The sequence below is a fragment of the Salminus brasiliensis genome, chromosome 9 (assembly GCF_030463535.1).
Source record: "Salminus brasiliensis chromosome 9, fSalBra1.hap2, whole genome shotgun sequence".
NCBI lineage: Eukaryota > Metazoa > Chordata > Actinopteri > Characiformes > Bryconidae > Salminus > Salminus brasiliensis.
This window is the reverse complement of record NC_132886.1, coordinates 40,631,072-40,646,580: the sequence shown is the minus strand read 5'-3', so window position 1 is coordinate 40,646,580 and position 15,509 is coordinate 40,631,072. Positions and strand designations below refer to the sequence as shown.

The window sequence follows — 15,509 nt, the reverse complement described above, 5'->3', positions numbered from 1 at the left end:
TGTGGTGTGATGTTCTGCAGGCAGTCTGTAGCATTAGCTTTAGCTATTAAAGGGGAGGATATTGGGAAAATGACTAAAGCTGACCTATTACACCCCTTTTCCATATATTAGCAGTTAATGAAATATCTGCAGCATCCTTCGGTCAAAATACCACAAAGATCATCGTTTAAATGATAATGAGTCCTCGTTGCCCCACTCGCACCCCTTCAAACCGCCTCTCTTCCAAGTTTATTCTCATTTGTCTTTGTTTGCACTAGCTAGCTAACATTTACTTCACCTTGAGTTCACAGCTACCCAAATCATGATCGGTTTGCTTGTTTTTCTGCTATCTGAACTGTAAAAGGGAGTTTTTAGAATATGCCCCCTTCAAACGTCGGTCCGTTCCTGGCTATCAGGAAGAGGGCGATCACTGCAGCTCCCAAAGTTCACAAATGCACAATATCACGCAGTCACTAGTAATTACATCAGCCTGTTCATTCTAAACAACACAGCCCTTTAAAATGCAACACAGCTCATGAACTGTGTGTGAACAGATAATGTTGGAAAGCTGGAAAGTGTCCGTGTCCTTACCCGACTCGTCGAAGAGAGACTGGACGTCTATGTCGTCTGGCAGACCCACATGGTGGAGCTCATCCCAGGACCTGCTGCCAGCGTCGTCCGCTCCAGCACTACAGAACAGAGCAAAGCAGATGTAGGTCAACAGAGCCAGAAGGTAAAGACTGCGGCGGCTGAAGAAGCCAGGAAACAACAATCTATAAAGGTCAGAGATCCTATCCTGCGCTCAGCAGCTCAGCCTTTTCCTCAGTACCTCTTCCACTCACTGGCCACTTTATTAGAAACCCCTACTTTTGTGCTTCAACCTTTGGCCATGTTATTAGAAACACCCCACTTGTGCTTCTAACACCATAGCAGTGTTTTCTCACTGGTCACTTTGTTAGAAACGCTGACCTTTTAGTTTTACTTACTGGCCACTTTATTGGAAACACCTACTGTTGTGCTTCCATATTTGGCCACTTTATTAGAAACACCATGTCTTGTGTGTCCCCACTGTAAACTTCGTTAGAAACCTGTACTTTTGGCCACTTTATTAGAAACACTATGTCTTGGTTTTCTCACTGGCCACTTTATTAGAAACACTGACCTTATAGTTTTACTGGCCACTTTATTGGAAAATCCTACTTTTGCGTTTCCACTTTTGGCCACTTCATTGAAAACATTAATTCTTGTGTGTCCACTCACTGGCCACTTTATCAGAAACACCTACCTAACAGCTGAACTACATAAGTGCACAGTTACAAAGAAGGGGTTTCTGATAAAGTGGCCATAGAAAGCAAATAATACGACAGACGTATTTTGGCTTTCGTAAGGAAAAACACAAGCTTGTGAAGTGCTGTGGCACCCAGAACCATGTCGCAAACGCCACAATCAGTCCAAGTAAGAGGAATTCATCCGGACAGCGATGAGCCGACAGTGGAACGGTGGGAGGAGGAGAACCGAGAGCACAATATTAGCCGTGACACCAGGCCAAGCAGGTCCCAGGTTAATGTCTAATAAGATGGAAGCGGCTGCTGGAGAAGAGAGGCACGGCCTCAGAAAGCAAACAGCGCGGTAAATGTCAGCGCTTTGGCGTGGCCTTTGAGACGGAGTTGATGGACAGCGCTTTGCATTCGCATTCATCTGAATATGCTCCGTCTGCTGGCTCTCCGTCACAAGCTCCAAGTGAGAGAAGAGAGTGTTAATTCACACTTGACATTCAGCGGCTGGAGGCTTTGACTCACAAGCGCTTTAATTTAGCTGCGAGGAGCTCCAGCTTGCCGTGACGTCACTGGTTGATAAGCCAGTTGTTGAGAAATGACTCATCTCAGAAAGAGTAAGTCATCATCTTCGTAACCCCTTGCGCCTTATTATATCCTGTTTCTAATAAAGTGGCCAGTGAGAAAGTGCAAAAGGCCAGTGTTTCTAATAAAGTGGCCAGTGAGAAAGTGCAAAAGGCCAGTGTTTCTAATAAAGTGGCCAGTGAGAGTGCAAAAGGCAGGTGTTTCTAATAAAGTGGCCAGTGACGAAGCACAGAAGTAGGTGTTTCCAATAAAGTGGCCAGTGAGAAAGCACTGTCCCATGCATCAATTTCAGAATTGTAATGTCTTTGCTATTTTTCTAAAATGAGCAATAATATACCACATGTCCAAAAGTATCTGGACACTCTTATCATCAACTTTTTTTCCAGTACGAATTTGTGCCCACACAGCTCTATTCTCTCCACAGAAAATCTCTGCCCAACAGAACGAGACACTCCGGAGGAGCCTAAGGTCAGCGTGGCTAGAGGGGTATAAAGCCCCCAGCATTGACCTGTGGAGTTCTTTGGAGTGATTATGATGATGATGATGGAGCTTCATGCAATACATTTGGGATGAGCTGGAGTGACAGAACTAAACCACCCAACATGACCCTGAACTCACTGGTGCTCTCCTCGTGTGGCGGGATGCAATCAAAACCTCCTCACAACAACAATATTTACACATCTACTATAGCCTTCCCAGAAGAACAGAGGTCATTACTGCAGCACAGGGGCGACAAACCGCTAATCACCACGACTGCAGCACCAGCCGCTCCGAAATATCAGCAACGCCCGTTTGATCTTTTGTGCTCCTCTCGTTCTTTGCCTCGGCTTCTCTGACTGGTCCTCTCTGAAACCCGCTGACCGGTTGTGCAGCTCCGGAGATGACAAAGCTAGGCCATGTTGGCTGGCGGCCAGGTCTACGCTCGTTGGGCATTACGTCACTGAGGCCCCTGGGAGACGCTTGATTGGCTCCAAAGAGCCGAGACAAATTAGGCAGCTGTCCAAGGGAGGCCGGGGAGGGCCCTTTGTTGGGCCTAGCTCACGCTGGGCCCGGCCGCTCACATCTCGCCCTGTGGGACTTCACATGGCTGCTGGCTAATCACAGGCGAACACGGAGCATGCTGGAAAAGCATGCGGAAAGAGATGGAGCCGTCAGAGCGTCCGGAGCACACTCTAGTGTTCTTTGTGTGAGAAAGATTGTACTCTACTACCATCTACTACGAGTGTCCGTAAGAGTTATCCAGCAAATAACTGGTTTATAAATAAAACCCAACCACAATCCGCCACGTTTAGAGCTGTAAACTCAGCGCTGGAGCACAAATTATCAGTAGGTTTTCATGTGGGCTGAGTAACAAATGCTGCCTCTGTTCAAATAAGCTAGTTAGCAAACAGAGCTAGCAGATGAAGACGTCTCCTACAAGAGGAGACATTTCGGATTAGCCGACACCAGCCAGAGCGGCCGACGCCTGGCCGACACCAGCCAGAGCGGCCGACGCCTGGCCGACACCAGCCAGAGCGGCCGACGTCTGGCCAGCTACATATATATATTATAGGTTAGCATAATCATTTATTATCCAGGATTTGATCCAGGAATGAGCTCTAGTCTCTCTCACACACACACACACACACACACACACACACACACACACACACAGTCTGCCAGAGTTAAATGACAAGATCCATCAGTTCAAACCCAAGAGCTCCAGCAAACTCCCCCCTGTGCTCGTCTCAGCTGACCAGCTCCCCGAACCAAACCCAACAGCCCTGTCTGCTCCCCACCAATCGCCTCACCTCTCTGGGCCCTTGCTCCTCCCTGATTGGCTGGCAGCCGCAGTCTTGTCGTCATGGTTGCATCCCTCCGTTCTGGCCTGGAAGCCCGGCGTGGCCTTGAAGAGCTTCAGCTCGCCCTGACCGAGCAGACTGCGAGCACCACAGTAACAGAGTGCACACAGCTGCTCACTGCAGGAGAAACACACACACACACATTTACATCAGAAATCTCACAGTGATTAACCCTCTCTACTCAAATTCGGTTCTATAAAGGGTTCTCTTCGTTCTGTTTAATCTAGAATATTCCATTTTTCCTCAAAGTTCATTTAAGGATCATCTACCAGGTTTTCCATTACAGAGCAGCAGCACCCTTCCAATGGTTCTGTGGTCATACCACTGACCTTTACAAAAGAACCCCTTAAGAACCCTTTTAAGAGTGTAGACGTTTAGATGTTTTGACTCAATGAATATAAAAATGACAATTAATAGTCAGCTTCATTAGTTCTGCCCATAATTGGCAAATAGTCCAGACACTAAAGCACCAAACACAAAACACCATCCTGACTACAATAAGAAACTCGGTCAGGGTTTTGGGGGAAAGTTAGGGTGTAGGTCTGTGTTAAACGACTTAACAGAACAGTAGTCCTGGCAGCTAAGGCTCTATTTGGTTTAATATAAAAAAATAATAATTATTTTTTATATATATTATATTTCACATTTTTCTTCTCCTAAAATGTTGACATGATAATTAATAAACAGTCGGTTACACAAATAATGCTGACAGGTTTGAGTCTGTACTACTGAGCTGTTCTGGAGCTTTCTCCTTCAAAGCCATCAGAGCCTGAACGATACATTGGTCTGCTGATAATATCAGGCAATATTGAGGATCCCTGGTTTTAGCGATATTGGCAACAATCCAGTGAAAAACACAGCAAACACACACACACACACACACACACACACACACACACACACACACACACACACACACACAAAAAAAAACTCCCACAAAATTCAAACCTCACCTTCGGTTTCAAGTTAATGACTAAGGTTTACGTTGAGGCTTAGATTTAATAGAACCCTAAACATTAAATTCAACTTCCTGTTTGATTTGTGCTTCAAAAATACTACATAAGAGGTTATGATAATATTTAGATAATTTGCTGTCACAGCTACACTTCCTATTCATTCTAAACCTTTTTTTAAGGTGTAGTAACAGAAGTATAAATAAAGTATTACCTAAATGTTCAATTATACCAGCTAATTTCATCCGCTTTCAAAAAGTGTCATTTTTTTGTGCAAAACAGGACTGGACACTCAGCAGTACCTCACCGATTTAACAACTCTAATGAGATCCTAACAAGTTTTGTGTATAGAAGCATTTTTGTCATTCATTCCAATGGTTGTTTGATTTGGTGTGACTGTATCTAGAACCGTTGTCTTTACTAATGAACCAATAATGAACTAATAATACTCTCAATACTGTATTCATTCAATTACCAATTATTTTGGCCAATTTTATCAGCGGTCAAAAAATTAAGGCCTCTAAAATGAATTTGCATTGGTATCGTCACCAAGGCGATGATATCGGTCTGGCCTTTAAAAAAACAAACCCAGACAAACGCCTGCATCTCATTAAATTTAGCCCCAAATTCACATCATCTCCTCCTCCACTTACAAACACGAAAGCGGTTCGGGCTGAAAGTTTACAAGCTGAACTTTCCAGAATTGCGCAAGAACGGTGGGCACTGCTGGTCCAGCAATGAAAAAAATACCTTTACTATTTATCGGATCAATTCTAGCTCTCAGCAAGCTGAAATCATTCCACTGAGCTGAGTAGAGTGTGTGTTATGGGAGGCTGCAGAAGGAGAGATGGGGAGGAGGATCAGAATGAATGAATGAATGAATAAATAAATAAATAAATAAAGACGTTGGGTTGGGTGTGGAAGCAGAAAAAAAAAAAGAGGCTGCTAATAAGGTCTCCAGATACGCGTCCAATCCTTAATTCATCAGCTTTCATCCACACAGCAGTCAGTCTGACACACACACACACACACTCACAGAGTACACTCGGATTTACCTATGGCCTTTATCTGCTCTCATATCGCAGTGTGTGTGTGTGTTGTGGGGTTAATAAATAAACAACAGTGAACAAACGCACACGTGCAACAGTCTGCAGTGTATTTAGACACATGCAGCAGAGAGCATGAGCAAACACACGAGCTCATCAGAGACTGCACTGTTTGGAGAAGAACAAAATCCCTCTCTCTCTTTTTCTACCTCTTTCTTAATGTCTCTCGCCCCCCCCTCACAAGTGCACACACTGTCTGGAATCAGTGCAGCAGCTCAGAGAGTGTCTTTAGAGTTAAGGCTCTAAAGTCTGTGGTTGCTAGGGTGTTACTAGGCTGCTGCAGTGGTGTAACTAAAAGGTTATGAGCTTGCTGGGCTTTTACTATGTAACTATATAATACAGTGTTCCATTTGGTTGCCAGGGTGTTACTAGATGGCTGAAAGGATGTTGCTTAGTGGTTATGAGGCTGCTAGGCTGTTACTATGCAACAATGCAGTTGCTAAAGTGTTCCATGTGGTTGCCAGGGTGTCACTAAATGGTTGCAGGGGTGTTACTAGGTGGCAGCAAGAGTGTTACTAGGTGGTCATGGGGGTGCTAGGCTGTTACTATGCAACAGTGCAGTTGCTAAAGTGTTCCATGTGGTTGCCAAGGTGTCACTAGCTGGTTGCAGGGGCGTTACTAGGTGGCAGCAAAGGTGCTACCAGATGGTTATAGGGGTGCTAGGCTGTTACTATGCAACAATGCAGTTGCTAAAGTGTTCCATGTGGTTGCCAAGGTGTCACTAAATGGTTGCAGGGGTGTTACTAGGTGGCAGCAAGAGTGTTACTAGGTGGTCATGGGGGTGCTAGGCTGTTATTATGCAACAATGCAGTTGCTAAAGTGTTCCATGTGGTTGCCATGGTGTCACTAGATGGTTGAAGGGGTGTTACTAGGTGGAAGCAATGGTGCTACTAGGTGGTTATGGGGGTGCTAGGCTGTTACTATGCAACAATGCAGTTACTAATGTGTTCAATGTGGTTGCCATGGTGTCACTAGATGGTTGAAGGGGTGTTACTAGGTGGAAGCAATGGTGCTACTAGGTGGTTATGAGGCTGCAAGGCAGTTGCTAAAGTGTTCCATGTGGTTGCCAGGGTGTCACTAGATGGTTGCAAGGGTGTCTCTTAAAAGGTATGAGGCTACAAAGAGAGGATGAGCTCGTTTTGGACGCGTGGACTCTTCAGAAGCTGTGATTGGACTGGAGAGTGCACAGTATTTCAAACAGAGACGATATTTGCTTGAGGCACAGTAGAGGGCAGCCAATCAGAAAAGAGCCTGTTCGATCTCTAACCTGTTTGTTCTTGATCCGGGCCCTTTAATATAAAATCCCATGATCCTGCGTCAGTCTGTATGCCATCCCTAGCAAGCCTATCCAGCACAAGCCCATTCTACACACTAAGAAAAACACATAAGACCCCCCCACCCCACACCACCCCGCCCCCCACAGACACGGTACAAAGCGTGCACCCAGCGCAGTGTACAGTTGTGCATTAACCCCCCGCTGACATTTAAAGCCTTCGCGTGGTTCTTGATAAACTGTGATAATTGAAGGCGCTGATTTTGACACTGGCGGCACACAGACGTTATTTAATTTGAATCATTTAATAATGAATAATACATTCTGTAGTCTCCCATTTAAACTGAGCAGCTAATGGAGAAACATACCTTGAAAACAGCCATTTAAGGTCATTAGTAGCACAGAGCACTTTACACATTTACTACAGCAATGCCTGCACGGAATAAAAACACACACTTTTATAACGTATATATGCAAAGAGGCTGGGCAGAAGACCGAGAGAGTGCGGCTAGCTTCAGGGAGACCGGCTTTAATGGCAAAGAAGCCTTCTCCAACACTCTGCTGCGTCTGGGTTCTAAAATGAGGGTCCCAGGTGGCTGCAGTGGAGTTACTAGGTGGCTGCAGGGGTGTTTCTAAGTGGTCATAAGGCCGCTAGGCTGTTATTATGTAACAATGCAGTTGCTAAAGTGTTTCCTGTGGTTGCCCAGGTGTTACTAGGTGGCTGTAGGGGTGTTACATGTGAAACTTGTGCTCAAATTCACTTAAAGGATCCAGGTCTTATTTTGGTTGCTAGGATGGAGGTATATGTTTGCTAGGCATTTGGTAGGGTGCGGTTTACTAGCGGCTGTGACATTCAATCTGGTGGTTGCTATGCTACCTCTGATGGTTGCTAGGAAGGTATGCGTTCGCTCTAACAATCAAGGTGTCAAGTGCACTGCTATTTACTAGTTGCTATGCCACCTCTGGTGGTTGCAAAGAATTTTGCTAAGTGTAGCACTAGGACACTGCTATGGTGGTGCTCAGGTATTCCAGGTGGTGGCTGGGTGTTTGGTACGTGGTTGGAAGGGTGCTGTTAAATATTCGCCATGTTAGCTCGGGTGGTTGCTAGTATGTTGCTAAGTGTTTGCTATGAAAATCAAGGTGGTAACACTGTTATGGTGGTCCTAGGGTTACCGAGGTGGTTGCTGGGGCATTGCAAGGTAGTAGGTAGGGTGCCATTAACAAGTTGCTATGTCAGCTCAGGAGGCTGCTAGGAAGTAGATAAGCAGTGCTAAGGTATTCATCAGCACAACAGACCAGGGTTCAATTAGTGTAAGAGCTCAGGACCCTCTGTAGGTTCTAAAATCTGGCTCCCAAAAGGACCGTATCTGCATTACCGAGCACAGAAACATGTACAACTGCTGCTTATGTCCACTTAAAGGATCTCTATCCTACATTTTAAAGGTGCAGGGGAATTAAACAATCTCCAGCCCCTCGCTGAGAGCTCTTCTGATCCCTGCTGCACCGAAGCAGACAGAGGGGGTCAGAAAGGTCCTTAGTCTGAAACACACCGCTAACGTCTCTCATTCACAAACTCCAATACACACTTTTAAATGCTCACACGCTCTCCTCCCCCGCGAGGAAGTGAGTCAGTGCAGTGCAAGGCTCTGACCTGCTCGGAGCTCCTCCACAAGCTGACGATGTTTCTGCCTCTGAGCGTGGAGAAACGGTCGGCGACGAAGGCTGCTCCTCTTCCTCTCCACCAAGCAACGACACTGCAGTGCCGCCCTCAGAGTCCTCTGGCTGACCTTTACAGTCTGAAAGAGAGGGGAAGATATATATAATCCAATACAGAGGAACAACTTCAATTAACCTGTTCTCTAACACACACGCACATATTTCCAGAACTTAAAATTCTCATGAAGTGAAAACACCTAGCTGAGCATCAGTCAGAACACAGATAAACACTTAAAAATATGAATAATAATTTAAAAACAGCGGAAAGGAACTGGCAGTGTTAGAGTGATGAACATCAGTTAGAGGGATAAACAGCTAAGCCAACATCAGGTAGAGCAGTTAACATCTGGCCAACATCAACTAGAGGGGAAAACATTGACAACATCAGCTAGAGCGGCCGACATCTGACCAACATCAGCTAGAGATAAACATCTAGTCAACATCAGCTAGAGCGGTCAACATCTGACCAACATCAGCTAGAGATAAACATCTAGTCAACATCAGCTAGAGCGGTCAACATCTGACCAACATCAGCTAGAGATAAACATCTAGTCAACATCAGCTAGAGCGGTCAACATCTGACCAACATCAACTAGAGGGAAAAACATTGACATCATCAACTAGAGCAGCCATCATCTAGTCAACATCAGCTAGAGCGGTCAACATCTGGCCAACATCATCTAGAGCGGTCAACATCTGACCAACATCAGCAAAAAACGCACACTCAACTCGACACCACTGCACCGAAGCAGCCGTCACGTGACAGGCCGCCAAATCCAGCCAGCAGTTCGGAATGGAGGAGAGGAGGGGAAAAAAGCGCAAGATGAGATTTTAAAAGGCTTTCAGCACATTAGGCTTCTGCTGCCTCCCACTTTACCTCAATCTCGCCCTGAGAGCGAGAGAGATGGATTGAGAGAGAGGAGAGAGAGAGGGTATCCCGACGGCAGCGCTGTGGCTGGAGTCAAATCCTTTCAATTAGAGTCTAAGAGTGGAGCGGCGTGGAGCCCAGCAGAAAAAAAACTCATCAATCCTGCTGGAGGACTGCTCGCTGGCAAGCCTCTGAAAAAGCCCCTCCTCTGCAGCCGGAGCGTTGAGTCAGAGCGGCTGCACGGCTGGGCTGGGGGATGGGGGGGGTGGGGCGGTGGAGAGGAGGGGGGAGAGAAAAAAAAAAATCAATTCAGGCCTCCAAGTTGTGATTTTGTTTACGGTGGAAAAGGCCCGGCTGGTTCAGTGCGGCGCTCGGAGGCCGAGGGGGAGGGGAGGAGGCTGGAAGAATAAACTAATGGGGAAGAGGAGGGGAAGGGGGGGGGGTTTAGGAGGTGTAGCAGAGAGAGAGAGTGGAGGCGAGAGAGGGGGCGGTAGGAGGGGAGAGTGGTGGTGAGAGAGGCAATAATATACGACGCTCTGGCAGTTTGGGGTTAAGTTTGGCCGAGGGGGGGATGGGTGTGGGTGGGGGGGGGCAGACAACCTGGCGATTCACCTGCACCGATTTTGGAACGAATAGGCTTCTTCGACTCTTTGGGAATAGTAGTGGACTCATTCCCGATGCGACAGAACCATATTTAAAACATTTCTCCTATAAAGAACTGTCTACAGACGGTACTGGGAACAGAAAGGCGAGGTGTTTGGACTCGTAGCCGGTCATCCAGGCTTATGGTAAGTCAGCTAGCGGGATAAACACCACAGCACACACTGTGCACATGTGGGATGAGCTTATTTGGCTGTGTACTAGACAGACACAGCAGTTTTTAAACATCAGAATATTGTATTTTACTATAGCAGTGTAAACGTATCACGTACCCCAGTAGAACCAAAACCCCATGACAACACAAGACAACCATATTCAACGTTAGTGTTGGACACAGATGGAATATGGCCTCTGCCTTAAACCCTTCCGTGCAGTGAACCACACACACACACACACACACACACACACACACACACACACACACACACACACACACACACACTAGTGTTTAAACACACACAGTGAACAGTGAGCATCAGTGAACCATCACTGCAGCACCTGGGAGCAGAGAGGGTGAAGGGTCTTGCTCAAAAGGCCTAACAGTGGCCCATCACAATGGCCTGGTTATCGAACCCACAACCCTGTCACCAATAGCCCGGTGCTGGACCCACTGAGCCACCACTGCCCCGTAGCTGCTGCTATACAGGGGAATTCTGTACGTTCTGTCTTACATAGCAATCAGATTGTAGTCTAACTAACCCAGATTTGACTACCCATGGTAAACGCATGTGGCTACATTTTCTCAGGATACAACCCAGATACAACCAGGGCTCTGGTGCAAAGCATCTTCTCTCATTTGACATAACAAACCAACTACACTAAATTACACACTGAAAGACCTCATCAGCGGACCGCTCGTTTCTGCCAGCGTATCTGGAAAGGCAGCCTCGGTTGCTTATCCCACACAGAAATACACATCAGGTTTTCCTCTGCTATTTTGTTTTGATAATCAATCAAATTTCTGTCCAATTTTAATCGTCTAACTCCAGCGCCACCACCAACCCTATTCGAGATTTGCCATTTCTCCCCTTCAGTTGTTGCTTCCAGCGGTTCCTTTGTTATGGATAGTTGGCTACAACACACATCCTTACAGGAATGACGAAAAAGAAGAGTCATAGTTCCACACTCACCTGGTTCCTGTGTGCTTCCAGACTCTGCCGCCTCCATCCCGTCCGCACTGTCCTCATCTTCAACCACAGCCTTCCCCCGACCTCGACTCCTGAGACAGAAAGAGAGAGACAGTTAGATCACAATCAGGAGTAACTCAAATCCAGCAAATAAACATGAAGATTCTGCGCTGTCTTTTTATTTCCAGGCGGGAACGTAAATGAAACTATACAGGTTTTATAGTGTTTTTATGGTGCAGCGTAGCGGATAACAACACTGCCTTTCCCAGGTCCGATTGGGGTTCGATTCCCCCGCCAAGCAAGCACACCAGTCTACACCAATAAGAGTTCTTGGGTAAGACTCTTAACCTTAAATTCACCTACCTGTGGAACATCATCATTTATATGTCATCGCTCTGGATAAGAGCATCAGATAACCAATATAAACCACCGTCATTCCCGCAAAAAAAAAAAAAAAACACAGCAGGAGCAAACTAAGAACTTAATGTGCTCTCATATTTTAATGCTGCCGTCGAGACAAGCAGCGACCCGCGGCCCAGCAGGGCTGAGTGAGTCACCAGCCGGGTTTCCATTCAGACGTATTTTCGCTTTTCTGACAAGCCAGTAAAAGAAAACGCAACTTTATCAGCGGCTCCATCAGCTCACGACTTCAGCAAATTCCTGAAGTTGCCTAGATTTCGCAGTGCAAAACTACTTTCCCCTTCAACGCACGCAGAAAGAGGGGATTCAAACATGTGGAAGTGTCTTGCAACCGAACCTCCTGGGCGGGAGCGTCAGCAAACAGTTCTGAGCATCGTGAGGAGGCTGAACATGTCGAGGATTTTATTCCACGCCTCTGAAGTCCAGTTTTAGTCTTTTGGACAATGTATCCGTCTTACTTGGGCAGATATTTGGTGCAGTCAGCTCTTTCAAAGCATTGCTTTACTTAAACTTCATGATATTGAACAGTAAACTGATCATATGGCTTGCCAATTTGGTTCAGAGCACGTAAAACAGAAATGGGTTAGCGCTCATTTAGGCCGCACAGTGATGGCTACCGCATCCCTTTTACTGTGGAATTCATTCATTTCACTGAGTTTAACACCTATACAAATACCCAACAACTGGTTCTGAGGATCACTAAACTCATAAGGTCAAATGTTAACACCCCAAACCACTACTATTAATAAGGCCAGTCTAAGACACTGCCCATCATTGGTGAAATATTAGTGCGAGTCGAACAGTGCTTGGACCCTGATGATTGCCACTTCTGATGTAATTTATAGACGGCGGCTAACCTGCTCTAGTAGTGGTTATGAACTGGTAATGGTAACAACTGTTCTACATCAAATTCAGACCAAAACTAAAGGAAAGCTGTTTGCTCTGGTTCATAATTTGCACATAAGAGCACATCTAAACTTTATGAAACAAAAAGAGGTTCCTCAAAAGTTCTTTGTTGTTAAAGTTTATAAAAGTAGTAAACTATACAGAACCAGAACTCTGAGCGTTTTGAAAGCCTGAATGGTTCTTTGCCTGTTTAATTGGTTCCTTACACATCTTCTAAACGGTTCTTTACAGAACCTTTTAAAACAAGGGGTCTATATAGTCACTTTTTAATCAATGTATTGTTTATGTTGCTCATTAAACTAAAGGTCCAATGTGTACAAACCCCAAATTTGCTTTAAATAATACCTAAAATCATTTTTGCCGGGCAAGCTTCCTAACAGCGACTGGACCCAATAAGTGCCACTTTAGATGTAATATGTAGATTGTGGCTAACCTGCTCTCACAGTGGAAAGCTTGTTTATAATTGAATGCAAAAGCGGTACTCTGCTTGTTAAACTGAGATTAAATGTACTTAAATGTGCATCTCACAGATGGTTCTTTATAGTGCCTTTAAAACAAGGAGTCTACATAGTCAAGTATAATGAATGTACAGTTTCTGTCGCTCACTAAACTAAGGCCTAATGTGCCCTGTTGGCTTCATAACATTGAGCAGTGCTTGGACCCCGATGATTGCACCTTAAGATATAATTTGCAGGCAGTGGCTAACGTGCGCTCATAGTGGTATGTCCAATGTGTACAAAAACTTTTGACATCCCAAATTTACTATTAATAAAGCTAGTCTAAAACACTGTTCATTATTTATACCATACTGGCATCGTAAAAGTGAACAGTGCTTGGACCCCGATGATTGCCACTGCAGATATAATAGGCAGACGATGGCTAACCGAGGTAGACAATGTTTTCATAGTGGTTGTGATGGTTCACAGAACTGTTCTAGATCAAATATAGACCAAAACTAATTAAAGACTGTTTGCTCTGGTTCATAATTTACACATATTAAGCTTAAACTCTTTAAAAATGCATTACTTTTTAGAGGAACGCTTGAAGAACCTCCCCTTCCTCTAAAGAAGGGTTCTTTGTTCGTTAAAAATGGTCTTTATGCATCTTTGGACGGTTCTTTACAGAACCTCTAAAAACAAGAGGACTATATGGCACTACCAAAGAACCCAAGAACATTTTAGCAGTACCATATAGAACCCTTATTCATCCTAATATGAGAAAGCTGAACTCCTCATGAAAGGCCTTCCTCTAATTAAAAACCAATTAAATCTATACGACGTGTCGATGGCGATGCCACATTCATCTCTACCGACGGTGAGGTGACGAGTGTCTGAGTGTGTGGATATATTGATCAACACTAGCTCAACCTCGCTCTCTCTCTCTCTCTCTCTCTCTCGCTCAGGAGCTGGTGTTTCAGCATCACTCTGACAGGCTACTGCACACACAGGGCTGCCTCCAGCAACACTGCAGTCTGATGCCCGTTACCATGGCACTGCCAACATACACCAGTTTCTTACAAACACAGTTTCATTAGCTCAGCTTCCTAATATAGCACACGCAGGCTGAGCATACCTGAGCAAGGTGTGTAAAACAGTCGGAGCCAGAAGAGGCTTCAGTTTCTCCTTAGCCGATTAGTTATAGGAAATTAAAACAAGAAAAAATATTAATTAATTAATTAACTAACTAACTTTTTTCAAAATGAAATTCTCAGGCTTTACAAATAAAATAAATAAAAATTCTACTGTGGAAACAGAGTCTACTATTTCTAAAATGAACTCCGAATCACACCTAAACACTCAAACTGAGGCAAACTGTGCTTTCCTAAACCATCACAATGGCTGAAATTTAGACCTCTACTATTAAAGTCAACTGAAAAGTTACTGAAAGCAGGACACCACCTCTCCACACTGTGGCGCAGCGCTCCATCAGTTTAGTCCTGCAGTTCCATCAGACTCGGCCACCTCACAAATAAATAACAGTACATTCACAACCAGAAAAGTGCACTGCCTAAAGGAAAGCCAGAACGACCGCAAGCTTCCACTAAGGCCGTTTTCACACTTGTCCCGAATACACAAGCTCACACCCAGGTCTGATTCTGGGCTGTTTGGGGGAGATCCTCAATCACTGGGTCTGCTTTCACACAGAAGAACTCCATTCGAACCGTGGATCGATTGCGAAATTCTGAACGTCACTTCTCAGAGCGCATTTGTGCTTAATGGTAGGACCTAGTTTTTTTTTTTTTTTAGTCACACCAGCCAACACATGCCTTCACTTGCAAGGAAGCTACGAAGCGGACAAATCAAACAGTGAGGTTTTAGGAGAGCTGTAGAGAACAAAGTTGAGGAAAAAATCTAAATTCGAGGGATAAAATTAGGACACAAATAACGATAAACAGGTGAATTATATATACAGCAGTAAATTATAACTCAACACATTTTTGTTGACTAAATATTCAAAAAACTGTCTAAAAACACCTAAGCGTGCCATTTGGAGTGTCACTGTTAATATTTATTAATTTTTATTATAATATTTATTTTAATATATTTCTTATATTTATCACAGTACTAAAGTTACTGTACATTTTTATTATTATTGTTTCTAAAACTAAATATAACTGAAAATTATACAAGCATTTTAATTTGATCAACAAGCACACAAAGGACTACCTCTTCCGGTCAGCAATTACAGATCTCCCATGTATGAATTCAGAGGAATCTCAAAGCAAACACAGCGAAGTAGCTCAGCAAGACAGTTCCGACACCTCCCAGGGAAGGTGTTCAGTTGGCTCGAGTCATTAATTT

At 44.7% G+C, this 15,509-nt stretch overlaps 1 protein-coding gene across 8 annotated transcripts in view; it reads right to left on the bottom strand.

The window, feature by feature from the left end:
* The window catches only part of kmt2cb (lysine (K)-specific methyltransferase 2Cb), a 93,101-nt gene that overhangs the window by 64,898 nt on the left and 12,694 nt on the right, over positions 1-15,509 (bottom strand). For all 8 annotated transcript variants that reach the window (XM_072688449.1, XM_072688451.1, XM_072688454.1 and 5 more), the window contains exons 3-6: positions 11,386-11,474; positions 8,663-8,807; positions 3,629-3,796; positions 571-668 (exon numbers count right to left, since the gene is read on the bottom strand). In XM_072688449.1, the coding sequence (XP_072544550.1) occupies positions 571-668; positions 3,629-3,796; positions 8,663-8,807; positions 11,386-11,474 (500 nt within the window). The remainder of the gene's footprint in view (positions 1-570; positions 669-3,628; positions 3,797-8,662; positions 8,808-11,385; positions 11,475-15,509) is intronic.